General features: G+C 49.1%; 1 protein-coding gene across 1 annotated transcript in view; it reads right to left on the bottom strand.

Moving 5' to 3' along the window:
- Nucleotides 1–1,879: 1,879 nt before the first annotated feature.
- Nucleotides 1,880–18,176, bottom strand: part of FAAH (fatty acid amide hydrolase) — a 24,489-nt gene continuing 8,192 nt past the window's right edge. Inside the window, exons 2-15 of the mRNA XM_006839720.1 lie at nt 11,750–11,863; nt 9,331–9,468; nt 8,964–9,097; nt 8,677–8,883; nt 8,428–8,468; nt 8,112–8,236; nt 6,244–6,369; nt 5,677–5,774; nt 4,605–4,704; nt 4,261–4,301; nt 3,473–3,512; nt 2,912–3,020; nt 2,331–2,476; nt 1,880–2,073 (exon numbers count right to left, since the gene is read on the bottom strand). Coding sequence (XP_006839783.1) covers nt 1,954–2,073; nt 2,331–2,476; nt 2,912–3,020; nt 3,473–3,512; nt 4,261–4,301; nt 4,605–4,704; nt 5,677–5,774; nt 6,244–6,369; nt 8,112–8,236; nt 8,428–8,468; nt 8,677–8,883; nt 8,964–9,097; nt 9,331–9,468; nt 11,750–11,863 — 1,539 coding nt within the window. The 3' untranslated portion in view covers nt 1,880–1,953. The remainder of the gene's footprint in view (nt 2,074–2,330; nt 2,477–2,911; nt 3,021–3,472; nt 3,513–4,260; nt 4,302–4,604; nt 4,705–5,676; nt 5,775–6,243; nt 6,370–8,111; nt 8,237–8,427; nt 8,469–8,676; nt 8,884–8,963; nt 9,098–9,330; nt 9,469–11,749; nt 11,864–18,176) is intronic.

The following is an 18,176-nucleotide window of genomic DNA, read 5'->3' as shown; positions in this document are numbered from 1 at the left end:
TCGATGGCACCTGACAACAACAAGAAGCAACATTACAGAATTAGTTATGAGGAACCAGAGCCAAGTGCAGCAATACCAATCTGCCCTAATCCAGGTGTCTGTGTGGGTAGTGCCCTTGAGTCATCCCTGAAGTGTGGGACTAATGTTAGCCCTGGGACTTGCCCCACAGAGACCAGGATGGCATTGATGGAGATTACAGACTGTTGACAGTAGCCTGGAAGCCTGGGAGGGGCAACTGTGAGGAAACAAGAAGTATACAAATCAAAGTGGAGGAAGTAGTTTCAAGAAAGCAGCTTGTCCTAACAAAGAAAGTTCAGGTGGGGGTTCCAGGGCCTGCTCTGTCCAGAGACTCCAGGTTCAAGGGCTTCTATATGTCTTCTACCCAAACAGGGAGCTGGGCCAGAGCTGGGTCCAGGGAGGAACAAGGGAACACTTCTAGGGGTGAACTCAGCATCTGTCACATTCTAGTCAGCCTTCCACCATTCCACCCACCAGGCAAAGCAGTAAGAGGTGAGTTGGCATACCTGTCTAGGATGAGACTCTAAGCTGAGGCAGCTCACCTTCACCCCAAATCCCTCTGCCACCCCTGAACTGTTACCCTTCACCAGGTTCTGCCCCTCCAGTCTACTTTCCTCACTGCACCAGTGTGATCCCCCAATATTTCCCCATTGTCCTTAGGACAGAACTAAAGTTCCAGACCTGGTCTCTAGAGTTTACCTTGATCCCACCACTCCAACTGCCTACATCACTGCTTCTTCTGCGCTCACTCAACATGCCTCCTTCCACCACGTGCACGCTGGCCTTCTCCATGTTGTTCCTGACCCCATCTCAGCTTCTGGAAACCTTGCAGACTGGTCCTGCTCCTTCTGGAAGTCTTCCATGAGCAATCTAGCCCTCTGCCCTCCATGAAAGCACTTTCTGCCAGATGGCTGTGTCTCCTGCTTGCTCCCGCAGGCTTGTGAGTTCCCATCTCAACAGCACTGATTCAGAGGCCAGTTCTCCAGACGCCTTGCTGCCCTGTGCTTAGCTCTGTGATTGCCACAAAGGAAAGCCAGTGTGCTAATGAAGGCAGACCTACCCATAGGCACCCACCACATAGGGCTACAAGGAAGGAGAAATTGTAGAAGAATCCCAGAAAGAGAAGGCTTCCATAAAGAAAGCTGGACCTTAAAGGATTTAATGGCAGAGAAACAGAAAGGGTATTCTTGGAAGAGGAAAAGAGCAGAGAAAGAGACAAAGGGCAGTGTCCAGCGAAGTAGGGCAGAACAGGAGGTGCAGTGGTGAGATGCTGAGATATGCTCCACCCACTTTAAGAAGCCTGTATCCCTCCTATGGGTGATAGGCACCAGGGAGGTTTAGGAGCAGAGACTGACATGACTAGACGTACGCTTTAGCAGATCAAACCAGCCATACTCTCAGCAGGCTCCAACCTTATGCCCCAAAAATGACGCTCAGAAAGTACACAGACTACAACTGTTTATCAGTTGTTAGTGGGCCAAGGAGCTCTGGGAACGTAGTGGTTACGAATCGGGCTGCTAACCTCAAGGTTGGCAGTTCGAAACTACCAGCTATTGCACAGGAGAAAGATGAGGCTTTCTGCTCCCATAAAGATTTACAGCCTCGGAAATCCTGTGCAGGGTCACTATGAGTCAGAACCGAACCAACTCCTCGGTACTTAACAACAACAATAGTGTCATATCCACTGGCTGCCACATGAGGGAGTCAGAGTAGAGAGAGGGGACCAGAGGTGGGAGTAAGCTCCAGACTCAAGGAACCTGGGTTTCTTCCAGGGGCTTGGGGAAGCAGGGGAATATAGAAGTCTCTGCTCCATGCTGGACATGTCCCCATGGGGTTGGGACTGGTAGCTGTGCTGACTAGGCTGGGCCTCAGACTGAGTGGGTCTCAGGTCCTCCAGCAAGCACCGAGCAAGTAGACGATCTGCAGTCCAGACAGTCACTTTTCCCGGGGCATCAGCTGCTCCACTTCCCGCATGAACCGCAGACACAGCTCCTCCTGCCAGGGCAGAGCCACACACTGCACAGCCACAGGCAGCCCCACGCTATTCTTCATGGCCTGCAGGGAAATAGGCATCAGGATGGGGGGAACTGGGGCGAGACAGAACCCAACCCCAGACCCAGGAAGTACCCGCAACGGGGAAGGAAGGGCAGTAGAGTAGACTGAGAGGAGGCTTTGAGGGCTGTCTTCTAGCAGGACCGCAAGTTCTGACTGCAAGTGTTGGCACAGTTTCTCCAATGGCAGTTAGAGCAGGGTGTGCATCCAGGGGAAGGAGAGATCTGTGTGGGGGCCCAGGCAAGGTCACTTGGCCTCACCTTCCCAAATATCCAGTCCCAGATGTCCCCAAAGTAGCCCTTATAATGTTCCATCTGGGCCTCATCTTCTGCGGTCACCGTGCTGACAGGCACGACTCCTGCAGGGAAGTCCAGGCAGTTGTAGAGTAGAGTGTAGCTGACGGCCCCTGGAATACATGACAAGGGACTGGAGCAGGCCAGGTGACCTTCGGGGCCAACTCTTTTGGGGCTTGTCTCCTGCCCTGTGAAATGGCATCCAGCTTCCACAGACAGAAGAAGGCTCTCTCTGAGTTGAGATCTCAGTGGCAAAGCTCTGGGATCTAGATTTCAAGGGAGAGCTGCAGAGCCTGCTGGTACCTGCCCTGCACTTTTCCCCACCTGGAATGTTGTTCCTGCTTACTTCCAATACCACCGCCCCAAACCACAGACTCTGAAACTCAACTCGAGATCTCTGAATAGGGCAGATGATAGGGCAGATGGTAGGGAGTTCGTTCTCTCCCAGGGCGTCCCATCTTTCCAGTCACCCCAGCACCAGGCTGGACTCACAGAAGAGAAGGGACAAGTGAGGGTGTCAGGAGTGTGGGGAGATCAGCAGCCCTCACCTGCAGCCCTGCCTGCGGCATTCAGGTCCAGAGCAGGGCTCAGCATGGGGGTCAGCAGCACATCCAGGTCCAGCGCTCTCCACTGCGCTATCACGCTGTTGCGGTACACCTGGGGAAGCAGCACTCAAAGCCAGCCCACCACATGGACCCTCCCAGGCAGAGCCAGTGGCTGGGCAGCTCTGGGCAGCTCTGGCCCTAGCACCCGCCCTGGGTCTGAACTGAGCCACAGAAACAGAGTGTTCTCCAGGCAAATAGGCACCAGCTGCTTCACCTCCTACACAAACTACAAACACAACTTTTCCTATCGGGCAGAACCAAGTACTGTATGGCCACAGGCAGCCTTGGAGGGGCGAGGGGGCACCCAGAATAGGATTCCAGGCTGACTCAGCCCCAGGACTAGGCAACTAGGTAAATGACGGTCAAAGACCAGGGCCCAAGGGGTCAGTCTGGGGTGTGGAGGTAGAAGTAACAAGTTTTGTTTCAGGAGACCCTGCTGGTGGGTGTCCTATGCAACTCCCATACCCCCCTTCCCTTGCTCTAGTCTAGGGGCTCTGGCCTCACCTCGATCTCATGATGCAGTTCCCAGAGCTTTCCAGCCGACCTGGGCAGAGGGAGTGAGGTCACCAGCAATGAGTGTCACAGCCACAAGCATGAGCCACACCAGACCCCCTGCTCTTTAACACCTTCCACATCTAACTCCTCCAGGAACCCTTCCCAACCCACTGGGGGCTCTGGAGGTGAAGTAGAGCAGGCCACAGGCCGAAGTTCAAATCCCTGCTGTCCACTTGAGAAAAACAGATCCCAAGAGGAAATTCACTCAGTGACCCTACAGCAGGGCCAGAACTAGGCCAATCTGACTCCCAACTACGTATTAGAACACAGGAAAGGTCAGAATTGTCTAAGGTCCTGAGTAGGCGTGCCACCTCAATATGTCAGGGCCTGAAAACCGGGTGGTTTCTGCCCTGCTTTACCACCTTGATCCACTAGGGAACAGGCAGGACCTGGGGCAGCTGTTTAACTGGGAGTTCTAAGAACCGTGTGTGTCTCTTGGGTTTGCCGGTATTCAACTCCTTCCTGGTCCTTTCCACCCAGGCTACAGCCAGGCCAGTCTTCCCCTCTCTACCCTTCTCTTTCCCACCTCCCTCCGGCCCTGGCTCTCCAGCCAGGCCTGTGCCCTGCAGGCTGTCCCTGCTAAGGAAGAAACTTCAAGGCTCCACCTGAAGGCAACAGAAGTTGCTACCCTGCCTGGGTGGCTTCTAGCTTCAGAAACTAGTTCCCTGCAGCTTTTTCTTACATTCAGGTCAGGGGAAAGACAGAGGAAGGCATCTGGGCATAGGAAATATTCTTACCGAGTCCTCATGCTGCTGAGAAAAGCTGCCAACCTCGGGAACTACAGAAAGGGAGACACAGCATCAACAATTCTGCTTTGAGCTGAGTCCTGGCAACAATCTCTTCCGGCCAACTTCTCCCTCTGTCTCTCCCCTGGTCCCAAGCAGGGTGGCTGAAGATTGCAGGGGATGGGGCGGAGGGGGGGAGGGAGGGGGAAGGAGAGGTGACCGGAGTGGGGGTTGGAGAGACAAGAAGCTATGACTGCCCAAACAACAGAGGCTGAGGAGAGGAGGAAAGAGCCAGTAGCCATGGGGGATCCTGTACTCCAAGGCTCCCAGAGCTCCCCACCCCCACTTCTTCTCACCAGTGGCTTCAGTAGGAAGGCCAGCAGTCCTTTAAGCCAATTGGGCAGCTTCAGAATTGGGATCAGGTCCCCCAAGCAGGGGTCCACGAAATCACCTTTACTGTGAGACAAAGAGACCAGTTCAAGGCACTCCTATCCCAGCATTCCTCCTGGCTTACCCCCATCCATCACATTCCCCCATGTTCTGTTCAGTGACCTTGTCCACCTCCCTCCTCACCAGACTCAGAAACCACTGCTCATCACCCATTCATTTGCCTCCTTGTCAAATATATTATTTGTTTCTGCTGATGCGTTGAGCATCTGGATTTCACCCCATACCTACTGGAGTACCCCAAAGCAGGACTCTATGTCTCTCTCCCCAGAAAATCCAGTTCAAAGCAGCATGGGCTGAGGACACCCTGCTCTGATAGTTATGCCAGCCTGGAGGCACTAGGGGCTGTCTCTGGGTCAAGGTCTTACGGAATAATTTTGGGGCCTCATTCCCAGGGCCAGAGTGAGGGGGTGGCCCTCTCCACTGAGGGTTGGGGGACCACCCTGGTTGTTGGGGAAGAAGGACAAACACTCAGTCTCTTGACTGAGCAGGGTGCCGGGCCAACTTCCCCACAGGCAGAGGATGCAGGTTGATGATCTGAGGGATACCAGTCACACTGGCCCAGGCCCAGCCTCAAGAGGCACCTTCATAGGCCAGTGTTCTCAACTCCTGCTAACACTGAAGGACGGAAAACAGCCAAGAGAAATCAGCTTCTAAATTCTAAATCTGAGCTCTGCAAAGTCTCTTAAGTGGGTCTGGTCCAACCCAACCATTTTATGAAAGAGAAAATGAGTCAGGCAAAGCCTGCCTTGATCCTGCCCCTTGTTCCTCTATCTTTCCCAACAAGACAGTTAACTTATACCTTTCCAAAGCTGTCCCCAGGCTCAACTTTGTCAATCTCAGGGACAGTGAGACCCCTACCCAGAATGCTCAGGTCTGCTTCATATTCAACTAAGGCCCACCCAGTCTTCCTGTAGATTGGCCCACCCAGTTCTGGAACAGACATGTTCCAGGGCCTACCCATTTCTTGATCCCACTCACAAGTTCTGCAGGAAACGGTGGCCACCGTCACTGAACAGCCCACCTGTTGACAGGATCTCCAGGGCGTGAGGTATGTCACTTGGTAGGAAGTGAACCAACTACAAGGATTGAAGGGTGTAAGAATCTCAGAACTAGCAGCACTTAGCTCCATGACCCCCATGCTGCCCAGATGACACTGAGGACGGATTGAACCAACTCTACCCACAAAGTAATCCTTAATGGAGACAAAAAGGCAGCTTTACTGGTCCATGAAAACTTCCTGTAAAATACCCAGTATGAGAGATGTCTGGAGCCATGCATCAAGTTGCCTCTGAGGAGCAGTCTAATACCACTATCTCAGGGCCTCAGAAACCTCTCGACAACTGTGCACCATTGCTTGTGGTTGATAAGGACCTCCAAATAAAGTGCTCAAACATCTCCCAGCATTGGTCTCCAGTTCACCATCAATCATTCCCCCCAACAATAATCCTGGTTAGCCTTCTCCTGAGAGAGACCCAGTTCCTGTCCCCAACCACAAAACAATTAGGACAGGAGGAAGCCAAGAATTTCAAGCTTCTGTAGACATACCGTGTGACCAGCCGCCTCAAGGCGCTCCTTGGTCTCCAGCACAGCCCGCTTCATGGCTGGGGTGGGCATGGTATAGTTGTCAGTCTCATAGTACCCTACTCGGAGGGGCCTAGTGCTTTTGTAGATCTGGGGGCAAAACACAGCAGTCAGAGTTAAGTGAGAAGAGTCCAGCCCAGGCAGAGATCCCAGTGATCAGAGAACTCTCCCTTTACCCACCCCACTCCCAACCCTGCACAGCTGTGAGGCTGCAGCCTGGATGGCTCTGGTTGATGCTTCCCTGAAAACGCTCATCTCCAGAGTTTGACCCTTCCACACAACACTTTGACGATGACTGAACAAATGGGCAAAGCAAAGATGAGGATTCCCACTAGTCATATGAGGAAATTGAAGCATGAGGTCTAGGTAAGGAGATTGAGGCCCATAGCCGGGTTGGGGGTTGGAACTTGCCCAGGCAACCCAATTAAGAATGACAAAGCTAGGCCCAAAACACAGGTGGCCTGGCTCTTGAGCTAAAGCTCTCCACTGCCTGCTTGCAGAATGCAAGTCCCAGCTCCTACGATAAACTGCCCCAGACTCTTAGCTAAGCCGAGACCTTTTCTTCTCCTCTCTCTTCTCTTTTAGGAAGGGGTTCGCGGCTACAAGTGTCTAAACCACTGGATTCAGACAGAACATGCCTGTCTCTGAGCTTACCCACCTAAAGGTCAGCAGTTCAAACCTGCCAGCTGCTCCATGAAAGAAAGAAGAGGCTTTCTGCTCCCATTAAGATTTACAACCTTGGAAACCCTGCATAGCATCTCTATGAGTTGGAATCAGTTCAATGGTAGTGGATTTGGTTTGGGGCTCGACTCCCAAGGAATGCCAAGGTTCACTCTCCTGTCTAGAGACCTCCAGCCCTTCCAAAGAGACCTTAGCTGGGGAGAGGGCAAGAGGTCTGTACAAAGAAATGCTAGACTGTTGAGAAACAGACTCCAGCTTACTGTCTACCCTAACCTGACTTTACCACCCCACTGTCATCAACCCAACTTCACTACTCCTGGCGCTGCTGCTGAAGAAGCAACTTCAGAGTTCACTCCTGAAAGACTCACAAACTCTTCAAACGACAGTTCACACCCAAGACTCTTTGAACCCCTCACCTAAGTCCTCCCTTGACTGTGTCCATAAATCGTAAACTTCACATATCATTCCTACCCAATCCTACGTACACGTCCCACACTGAAAGATCCACCTAAACCAGACTTCAAAATCTCAATAAATATCCCAATTTTGTCCTCCCCTGAGAGGCTGCTCAGGTTCTGTAGAGACAGGGGCTCTTCTTCCTCATCTGTGGATTAGGGATCAACTCAGCTCTGTTTGATTTACAGGTTGTTTAGATGATATTTGGTGGCACCAGCAACTAATACGATCTACAGAAACCAGGCTACTCTGGGAGGCAGAAAACTCCACTCCTAACTTGACTCTTAGTCTATTACTCAGTTATCAGACTGCATAGTGGAGATGTAAATACGAATCATATAAGAAAGGATTAACTACAGCCAAGCTACAAGAGTTCTCCCTCAAGGAGTTCTCAAACTGGCTAGTGGTTTCCTGACAACCGTTTCTCAGCTACAGGTAGCAGAGGCTGGGTCAGATGGGTGGGGCCTTTTCTCAGCCAAGAAAAGAAGCCCGTTGGAAACCAGAGGGTTTTCAAGGGCTCCATCTGGTGGCTATCTGTAGAACAGCAACTAAGCCTGGCTTTGGCCTCCTGGGAGGTGGTTTCCAAAAGACAAGGCCTCCAAGGCTTGCCCACATAGCCTAGGGGCTGTGTCTGGGTTCTCCAGTACCAATGATAACCTAGTCAACCCTGGTGCCTAAACCCCACCGCTGCTCACCTCCTCCCTGAAGGGCATGGGGGGCACGGTGGGGTCCAAGCGGAACATGTCCTCACTCAGCAGGGCTCGCAAACACAATGCCAGGCTCTCCACATTCCGGGCCAAGGGGCCGACTGAGAGTTGTACTGTGGAGCAGGGAGGGATGGGAAGAGGGGAAGGAACAATGGTAACCTGGTCCCAATGGGCTCCGGGGCTGGATCCAAGTAGAGACAAAGAGGCAGGGACTAGGACACTGCCGATGATAAGAGAAGCAGGGGACAGAGGTGAATGGGGCAGACCCCCACCCTCCAGGGAAAAAAGGAACTGCAGATCTCACCTGCCAGCTGTCCATAGACACAGCCCTTCAGACCACTCTTGCTAGATAAGAACACACAAGAATGGGAGCAGGAAATGGCCACCCACTGTCCATCCCCATGCCAAACTAGGAATAAGGGCCACTGGTACTGTGACACTCTTCCCAGCAAACCCCTGCGAGTGAACCCTGAGCCTAGAGAGGCTGGAAGCTAGGTCAGGGTTATACAGCTAGGGACCCAGAAGCTCCTTGCGCCCACCACCTACATCATACCTGAGGCGGTTCCCTGTGGGCTTGAGGCCGCAGATGCCACAGAAGGCGGAGGGGAAGCGGATGCTGCCACCAATGTCAGTCCCTAAGCCCAGGAGGGAGCCCCCAGCCCCAATGAGGGCCCCCTCACCCCCTGAGGAGCCACCTGGGCTCTTGGAGAGCTTCCATGGATTGGTGGTCTGGCCAAAGAGAGGGTTGCTGCAGTCAAAGCTGGAGGGAACAGGAAGAGGTCAGCTCCCTGTCACGCTGGCACTGGTGCCTCTGTCCCTAACCCACACTGGACACCCAACCTGAGCATGGACTGGGGGACGTTGGTGTGCACGAAGGGCACAGCACCCTGAAGTTTCAGCACCTGTACCACCACGCTGTCACATTCGGCCGGCATACCCTGGTTCACACTCAAGCCCAACGTAGAGTCATAGCCCTGGCAAGAGACAGACACCAATAAAGACATAACCGATGAGTCAGGAGCCTGTCCGCCCAGGTCCATCCCCAACCACCACGAGGGCCAAAGCAAGGTGGATGCGTGGAGCCCCCTCAAGGCCTCTGGACCTTCCTTGAGAGCCCTGAGTGAGCCAGGACACCGAGCCATCAGGCGGGGGTGGGACACTGGGAATGGGGGCCTGGTGCCTTGACTTTCAAGGAAGCAGGGCATACCTTGTAGCTGAAACACTCCTTGATGCTTACAGGGACACCATAGAGCAGGCCCTGCCTCGAGTCCGCAGCAGCCAACTGAGTCTCACACTCACTCAGATAGGAGGTCACACAGTTGGTCTCACTGTTCACTTCCCAGGCCTAGGAAAGAGGGAGGAGGTACACAGGCAGAGTGAGAAGTTGTAGCTGAAGGGTAACCAGAGTCAGGATCACAGAGGGTAACCCAAGGCCCAGCACCCACCTCACCTCCTGTCTCTGGCCTTCAACTCTAAGATGGCCAGGACACTCAAGTGAACAAGTTTCTAGCCTCAGACGCCCCCTAGCAGGGGATGAGCTAGGAGGAGGGAAACCTTTGGTCACACACCTTTCCACCAAGCAGCATCTGCACACAGGGCCAGACCCCTCCCTTCAAAGGTCCCACTGGGAGTCGGCAGCGAATCCAACCTCCAGAGCCCAACATTCTCTTCTTGACCCAACTAAGTCACCCCTCTTCTAGGACCTCTGGAGTCCAATGAGCAAACCACATAGAGGACCAACACTGGTCGTGGTAGAGGGGGAAGATGTTGACTAAAAGTTGCAGCATACTAAAAGTGGGATGTCTGCACTGAGGCTTTTCCAGAGCCCTCAAACAACCTTGACCAGGACCTGACATGAAGGAAAATCAGGCTAAGGAGTTATAGCTCAAAACTACCACTGTTGAATTGATTCCAACTCGTAATGAGTCTATGACCCTATAGCTGATCCTATAGAACACAATAAGGAGCTCTGGCAGCATAATGTAACGTAATGGTAACGTGTCGGGCTGCTAATCTCAAGGTCAGCAGTTTGAAACTACCAGCTGTTCCGCGGGAGAAAGATGAGGTTTTCTGCTCCCGTCAAGATTTACAGCCTCCGAAACGCTGTAAAGTGTCGCTATGAGTCAGAACCGACTCCATGGCACATAACCAACCAACCAACCAACCAACCACAGGGCAGAGTAGAAGTGCTCCATAGAGTTTCCAAGTCTGTAAATCTTTAAGGAAGCAGACTGGTAGGTATGAACCACAGGACCTTTCAGTTAGCAGTCCAATGCTACTATGCCACCACGGCTCCTTAGAATAGCATGCAGCTGTTAGTTCAGCTCCTGTTCATTCCTGTGAAACACCAGAAGGGAAATTGATGTGAATTCTACTGCTGTTTTCTGGAACATGGGCAGATGATCCTGAAATCTGTTCCCAAACTGCCCACGGCAAGAAGAGTGAGTGCCAATCTATAACCAGATGTTCTCTTGTTGATAACTAGGAAGGGCAGGAACCTTTTCAGGGAAATTGTTCAGTAAAAGGCAAATTCATCTACTGAGATTGTGGTCTTCCTTTCAGTGTCACTCAGCCCAAGGTTTCCCAACCTTTCTCTACATAGTCGGCCAGCCCCTCCCTCCCTCTCACCCACTGATACCACTTTCATACTCCCAGACACAGTGACTCCCACACCCAGGTTCACACACTCATGTCCACCCGCTTAGTGGTCGCATCTATTGTCACATACCTTCCTTTTCAAGAAGTCAGAGTTCACACTCATAAAGCACAATTTGATCATTCATTTACTCGTTCTTTCATTCATTTCAAACCTATTTCTTGAGCACTTAACTGTATGAAATGGCATTGTGTTCAGTACTAAGGTGTAAAGACAACTAAAACAAGCTCTGTCCATAGAGAACCCACACTTGACACAGGAAAGAGATAGGTTCTATATTATGATAAGAGCTGTCAGAAAACCCTTACTTGGCCTGGGAAGGATTCCTGGAAGAGATGATTCCTACTCTGAGCCCTAAATGTCAGTCAGCCATGAGCTTGTGTCACTGAACAGGGCCAAGAAGAGGGGCAAGTCTAGGCACCAGGGAGCCACCAGGAACTGAACTGCTGTGCCACATACTCCAGGCAAACATAGCCAGAGAAGATGATGGAAGGAGTAAAAGGGCAACAGAGCCAGGCCTTCTGGTGGACTCTTAGCCAGGGGAGTGGGCATGTGAGATGATTGGTGCTTAGGCATGGAGAAATCTGGGGATGGAGGATCAAGCAGCTGAAGGAGAACTGAGACAAGATGACGAACTAGAGAAAGATTTAAGAAGCACACAGACAGACCTTAGCAGCTGGTAGAGTGAGAGGGAAGTCTGGGCTGAAAGCCAGATTTCTGGCTAAGACAACATGCTCTGTGTCACGCACATAGTCAGCCTCTCAGTCTCTCTCCCTCCCACACGAATACATACACATAGAAGCAGACTTATCAGCTCTGGCTCTGTCCTTCCCTGACATCCCCTGGCACTGTGGTCCCCACCATGGCCCTCAGTAGGAACAACTCCAGGCCAGATTTTCTCCAAGGCCTGTAGAGTGAACAGGAGGAGAGGGAGCCCGAAAGATCACTTACTGGCTTTGGAGGGTCTTACCTTTCCCACATAGGTAAAAAGTACTGCTTCAGGAGACAGCTCCCCACTGCGCAACTTCTGCACTAGTTGTGGTAACGGCAGGGCCAACAATGCATCTGAGTCCAGGTCAGGGTTCTGAGGAAACATGTTGAGGACCGCAAGTACTGAGATGCTGAGGACCGGTGTCATGGACGAAAATCCAACACGATGGACGCTCTCAGGCTTGCTAGCCAGGGACCCTGATGGCCCAAGGAAGTAACCTCTGGACGTCCCGGGTTCCTTTTACGAACTCACTGTTGGGCTAGCTCTTTATAATTTTCTTTAGTCCTATCACTCATTCTATGCTTCAAACTCCAATAATTGTAGCTTCTGAGAAAATGGTTTCTTATGTGCCTCTCTTAATATCTCCACTGTGTTGGCTGTGCTTAAGGTTCTGGGAACAAAATCTCTATGAGGAACAAACTCTGGCCACCTGGCAAGCATGGAAAAACTGTTCTTTATCAAGTTATTCAGTTATGTTTGATATTAACTTAATACATGAGCCCTTGATACCCATGAACAAATATTAAAACAGAAACCTCTTCTAAAGCCGAGGCCTAAAAGTTCCTAGGGCAAGTTTGCTGGGAGACGCTGGAGAAAAATTTCCCTAAGGAATTCACCCAAAGTAGATTGGCGGCTTCCGAGGTTTTGTTCAAAGAATAATGGTTGTCAGCCTTCTCAGATCTCCCCAGGTGCAGACCATTAACAAAGGCATCCTCCTTCCTCCTGCAAGCCTCAGCCACTTAGCTGAAACAGCTGGATTCCTTTCAGACCTTCTGAATCTTTTTCTCACTGAAGATTAGGTGCTATAGGTATGTTAATTAGCCTTGAGAAACCTCGAGTTGCTGCCTTGGGATTCGAACCTACAAAGTACTATATAACAATTTGCTTGAATTTCTAGAAAATTAAGGATGTTAGATTATCAAGCAATTTGTGATGTATGTTTTAGAATTTGTTCCTGTAAATCATTGTGTCCTGTTTTGAACGATTAATCACATTTCACTTCTGTACCCTGTCTTAATAAACCCCGCCTTCCTTTGTGAAAAGCTCCTCCCTGCAATAAAAAGGAGGCGCAGACTGAAGCCTGCATGCATTACGGCTTGCAGGGCATGCATTATGGGCAGGTATTGCAGTTGGCAAGGTGTGCATACTGCTTGCCTAGCCATGAGGTTTACAATGCAGGATCTGTCTGACGCCAGTGTCGCATCCACTCTGGTCTCGGGGTGTCTTCTTGTCTCTCTTGTTGCGTCTTTGTGTGTATTCTTTCTCTATCTCTGTCGCCGCCAGATCTCCCAACTTCGTGAATCGAACCCCCATGTCGAGGCCGGTTCTCGACAGAGACATACTTGGCTCAGGTCCCCACTTCATGCAGGCCAGACACATGTGGCCACACCCCTTAGCTTTACATGAGCCCAAGCAATGCTGACTGGTATATGCCAACTCAAGACCAGACACAGTCACCCACAGCTCTGACACTTGAGCATGACGCAACCTAGACAGGCCTTTGCCATCCCTGGACAGTACAGAGGCATCTCTGGACATGACCTAGAGGGGTTGTCCAGTGCAGGCCAGTTGATTATTAAACAATCACAAACCACCACCACCCATGGTTGATTACTGTGTGCCAGGCACCACGTTGTTACACTCCATATTTTCAATTAGGTTTTATTACCATTCTCACTGTGCAGGTGAAGAAACTATGGCTCACAGAGTAAGTGCCTTGCCTAGGACCAGAAAGATTAACCACAGTGCTCCATCCACTCTGCAAAGGCTGCCTGCTGTCTGTTCACCGGTGTCTGATTACTCAGCTCCAAGCAAGTATATAAACTTAAGAAGACCCTGTCCCTGGGTGGTTGGAGCTGTAGCTGAAGGCCATATCTGAAAGGCAAGATTCTTTCATGCACTCCACAGATAAGGCCTGGTGTGGCGCTGTGGGTTAATGCACCAGACTGCAAAGCCGTCTGAACTGCAAGGTCAGTGGTTCAAGCTCACCAGCTGCTCCTCGGAAACCCTTTACAGGGTGACTATGGGTCAGAACCAACTTAATGGCACTTCACAACAACAACAATAGATAAGTATTAAGTGTTGTCATGGATTGAATTGTGTACCCAAAAAATAAGAGTCACCTTGGCTGGTCAACCACGATTCTCAGTGGTTTGGCAGTTATATAATGAGGTAATCTGGCAGTTAGGTAATAATGTGATCATCCGTCATGATATGATCTGATGTGAACACCCACCCACTCCATTATGTGAGGAGTAGAATGAAACAAACACCCTTATTCAGGCCAGGGCCCTCATGAGATGTAAGGGGAGTTTCCCTGGGATGTGGCCTGTTTCATTCTTGTTAGGTGCTGTGGAGTGGGTTCCCACTCCCAATGACCAACAGTACAAAACTCTGCTCAGTCCTCTACCATCCTCACAATCACTGCCGTGTTGCAGCTCAGTGCAATGAGGTCAATTCATCTCTTGGAAGATCTTCCTCTTTTTTGTTGACCCTCTATTTTATCAACATAATGTTCTTCTCCAGGGACTGATGCCTCCTGACAATACATCCACAGTACATGAGAGGGTGTGGCCTGCGTCACCTTCTATATGGTAAGAGATAAAAGGAGAGAGAACTGAATAGAGGAGGAAGACCTCAATAGCACCAAGAAACAAGAGCCAGGAATGGAGCATATTCTTTGGACCCAAGGCTTCTATGCTGAGAATATCCTAGATGCAGGGGAAGACTGATTGATATTTCCAAGGAATGTCAAGCCTGTAGATGTTGAAAGAAAACAAAGACCTTTCCCCAGAGCCATCAGAGACAGAAAATCTTTCCCTAGAGCTGGCACCCTGAATTTGGACTTCTAGCCTCTTAAAATGTTGAGAGAATAAATTTCTGTTATATGGTATTTCTAATATAGAAGCACTAGATAACTAAAACACGTGCCCACTCTTCACCAAGCACCATATTAGACATGGGGATACCATAGTGAACATACAGGTGTGTCCGTACTTTAGAGGAGCTTACACAGGGTGCAGGATCACAAATTTTAGACAGTGAGAAGTAACGTAAAGAAAATAAAACAGTGTGTGGTAACTAAAACACATGGGTCAAGGCTATTCGGAGGAAGGCTTTCTTGAGTGAGAAGAAGTATCTGAACAGAGACCTGATTGACCTCAGAGGCTTCCCTCTAGAGTCTCTGGGATCCATCCCTGCCTATAGACACCCACCTGCTTTCTACTCAGGGGACAATTACAGCTGGAAGAAGAAGTTTGTGTTGCCCCACTCTTGCTCTGGCCAAGGCCAACAGGGGCCTTTTTGTTGCCAAATATAACAGATACTCAAGTCTTATAGGTACTTGGCTCTCAATTCAAACATATTACGAGCACACACTGGCCCTATTCAACTTCCTCCTGATACTACATTCTTCTGGTGTTCTTCCTGCCTCTCTGGCTTCTACTTTTGCTGTTCACTTATTTAGTCAGTCAACAAACATGTTCTGAGAGCCTAGTATGTGCTAAGCTTTATGTTGTGGTGGTTGTTGTTAAGTGCCACCAAGTTGGTTCCTTCTCATAGTGATCCTATATAGGGTTTCTGAGGAGCAACGGGTGGGTGTGAACTGCCAACCTTGTGATTCACAGTCCAGTGCTGATTCTATAGCCTCACACCTTAAGTCCCAAGCTCTATGTTAGGGGCTACGAAGTTAGTTGTAACCAAGACAGACAAGGTCCCTGCTTTCAAGAAAATAAAAAGTTAAGAAATAATAAATGACAGGTCATGATAAGCGTAAGAAAGCAAACAAACGAAGCGCTGTAACAGAAGTAACCTAGATGGGGTGGATGACATTTCAGCTATGATTTGAAGGATGAGAAAAACCAGACATAGTGAGACCCTGAGGCTCCTTCTCTTCTCTCTGATGCTGTGAGAAGTTCATCCCCCTCCCTCAGAGAGTTTGCTCTGCAAACTCTCCACCTAGTCCTGCCATCTCCTTCCAGACTCAAACTGAGCTGAACCTGCTCATTGGCCTATTACTGTTGCCTGCCTACCACCTCTCCATACCCCTCCTCTTGGACCTCTCACCTCTCTCTTTCTAACTACCAACCAGCCCTTCCCCCTCCTGCTCTTCCTCTTCTGTGTTCCCTTACTCAGCTGCTCAAGAGAGAAAACAGTAGTCATCCTGGACTCCTCCCACTCCCTCCCACCCACAACCAGTCACCAAGCCCTCTAATTATCTCTAGACAATGACCACCTCTCTATTCCCTCTACTGGGGCTCAAGCTTCCTCTCTTGGCTCACACCGTGGTGGCAACCCTGTCCTAATCCTTGCTCCTCAGATGCCTATGAGGCCCAGACAGTACAAAATTCAATCAGGCCTCACCTCTCCCATTAAAGTCCTCCTTATACCACAAGCTCCAGGAAGTCCTGCCAGGCTGTGGTCTTGCCAAACTCCTCTGCACCACGCAACACCCAGTCAACTCTACCACACTTTCAGAACTGAGTACTCTTCCCCCGACACACCCAACCACATAGCTCTTATGCCCACATCCTTGATGTCAGGAATGTTCTGTCTATTCCTTTAATTCTGAAAACTGACAGAACACTTACATGAGTTTTTTTTTTTAATGCAAGAAGCCAGAAGGAAGACAAAAAATGAACCCCTGATAAGCTCTGTTGACATTTGTTTTTTAAGAATACGAAACAAAAAGCAAACAGTTTCCCTGCCCAGTTTCTTAAAAAAGGAAACCACTATCAATAGTTTTTAACAAAACTGAAAAAAAAAATTTACCAGAACTCCACATCTTGGAGTTTTATAGTATAGCACTGTTTATTTATATTTTTCTCCCAAAGGTCTGTACCTTGCCTTCCTCACCTCTGAATGAAAACAGTAAAATTGCTTTTTTATTTTTGATTCCGTAAGTATGTGCTCATTGTAAAAAACAAACCAAAAAAAAAGTCTAAAACTGTAAGTACAAATTGCCAGAAACCACACCACCCTGCAAAAATTACCACAGACTGTCACCATCTTTTCCCACCTTGCCACAAAGTTCCTATGCAGATCAGCTAGAATCTGTCAATAAATGCTCTTCTATTCTCAGCACAAAATTTGAAACTTCTCCTATGTTCTTCTATGTTGACAGTGGATGACTCAGTTGCTAACAGCTATTTTTGACTAGTATCAGGAAGCTGAGGCCTTTTCTCTTTCACCAAGCACCAAAGTAAGTCTGGTTCTCCTGGAGGCCTCATCATGCCACAGATTACTTCTAACTAACACGGAGGAACTGTGTAGCTACCCTGTATACATACTTCTTCAAGAAAGGACTACTGTACGCATCAATTTACCATTAGACCTTCTCTATTTCTTTTTTTCTCCTTTTGAACCTGCTGATTTCAGGTCTCTGAAATTATGCTCCGTGTCCCATTTCTACTCTTTTCTCTCATGGTTTTTGTTTTGTTTTGTTTTATGGTTTAAAAAAATAGTAAAAAAGTTATTTAACTTTTGCTCTATTTGTTGATTTCTTTTCCATTTATATAAGTCTTAATAATAAGCCAAAAAAGCCTAAATGATTCCAGCTCATATGGGACACAGAACTGTGTCACAGAGGCTATAATATTTATAGAAGCCGACTGCCACATCTTTCTCCCACAGAGCCACTGGTAGGTTTGAACTGTTGACTTTTCAGTTAGCAGCTAGGCACTTAACAATTATGCCACCAGGACTCCTTGTCTTAACAATAAATCAAATGATTCTACTAAATCATTTAGTTTTAAAAACTCAAGGTGGACTTAGAAGACAGACCACAGGTCAGATCCAGCTGAAGAAAGTGGCATTTGTTAAGATCAGTGGGATTTTGACAAATGGGTTTTAAGAAACGTAGAATAAAGATATTCATAGGGCAAAACTACATGTGCAAAGGCACAGAGGCATGAGCAGATGTTCTGGGACATCTCTCCCAGCCAATATTCTATCAATGGTGTTCCTCTCTTCAGTCTAGGAAGGATAAAAAAAAAAAAACTCTGTCAGACACCCAAAAGGAGGGCTATAATTAAAAAAAAAAAAAAAAAAGGAAAATAACAAATGCCAGTGAGGACATAAAGAAATTAGAACCCTCATGCATTGCTGATGGGAATGAAATGTAGTTCTGCTGAGGCAAACAGTTTGCCAGTTCCTGGAAAATTTCAACACAGAATTACCATACGACCTGGTGATTCCACCTAGGTACAGAGACAAAATACTTTAAAGCAGTGATTCAAACAGAAACATGTATGTCAATGTTCATTGCAACACTACTCACAATAGTGAAAAACACCCAAATGTCCAACAGTGGATGAATGGATAAAGAAATTCTTTTGCATTCAATGGAATAGTATTCAGTCAAAAAAAGGAAAGAAGTATTGTAACATACTATAATCTTGATGAACCT

The sequence above is a fragment of the Chrysochloris asiatica genome, unplaced genomic scaffold, assembly GCF_000296735.1.
Source record: "Chrysochloris asiatica unplaced genomic scaffold, ChrAsi1.0 scaffold00026, whole genome shotgun sequence".
NCBI lineage: Eukaryota > Metazoa > Chordata > Mammalia > Afrosoricida > Chrysochloridae > Chrysochloris > Chrysochloris asiatica.
Note: the sequence above shows the minus strand (reverse complement) of the source record. Positions and strands in the feature narration are given on the sequence as shown.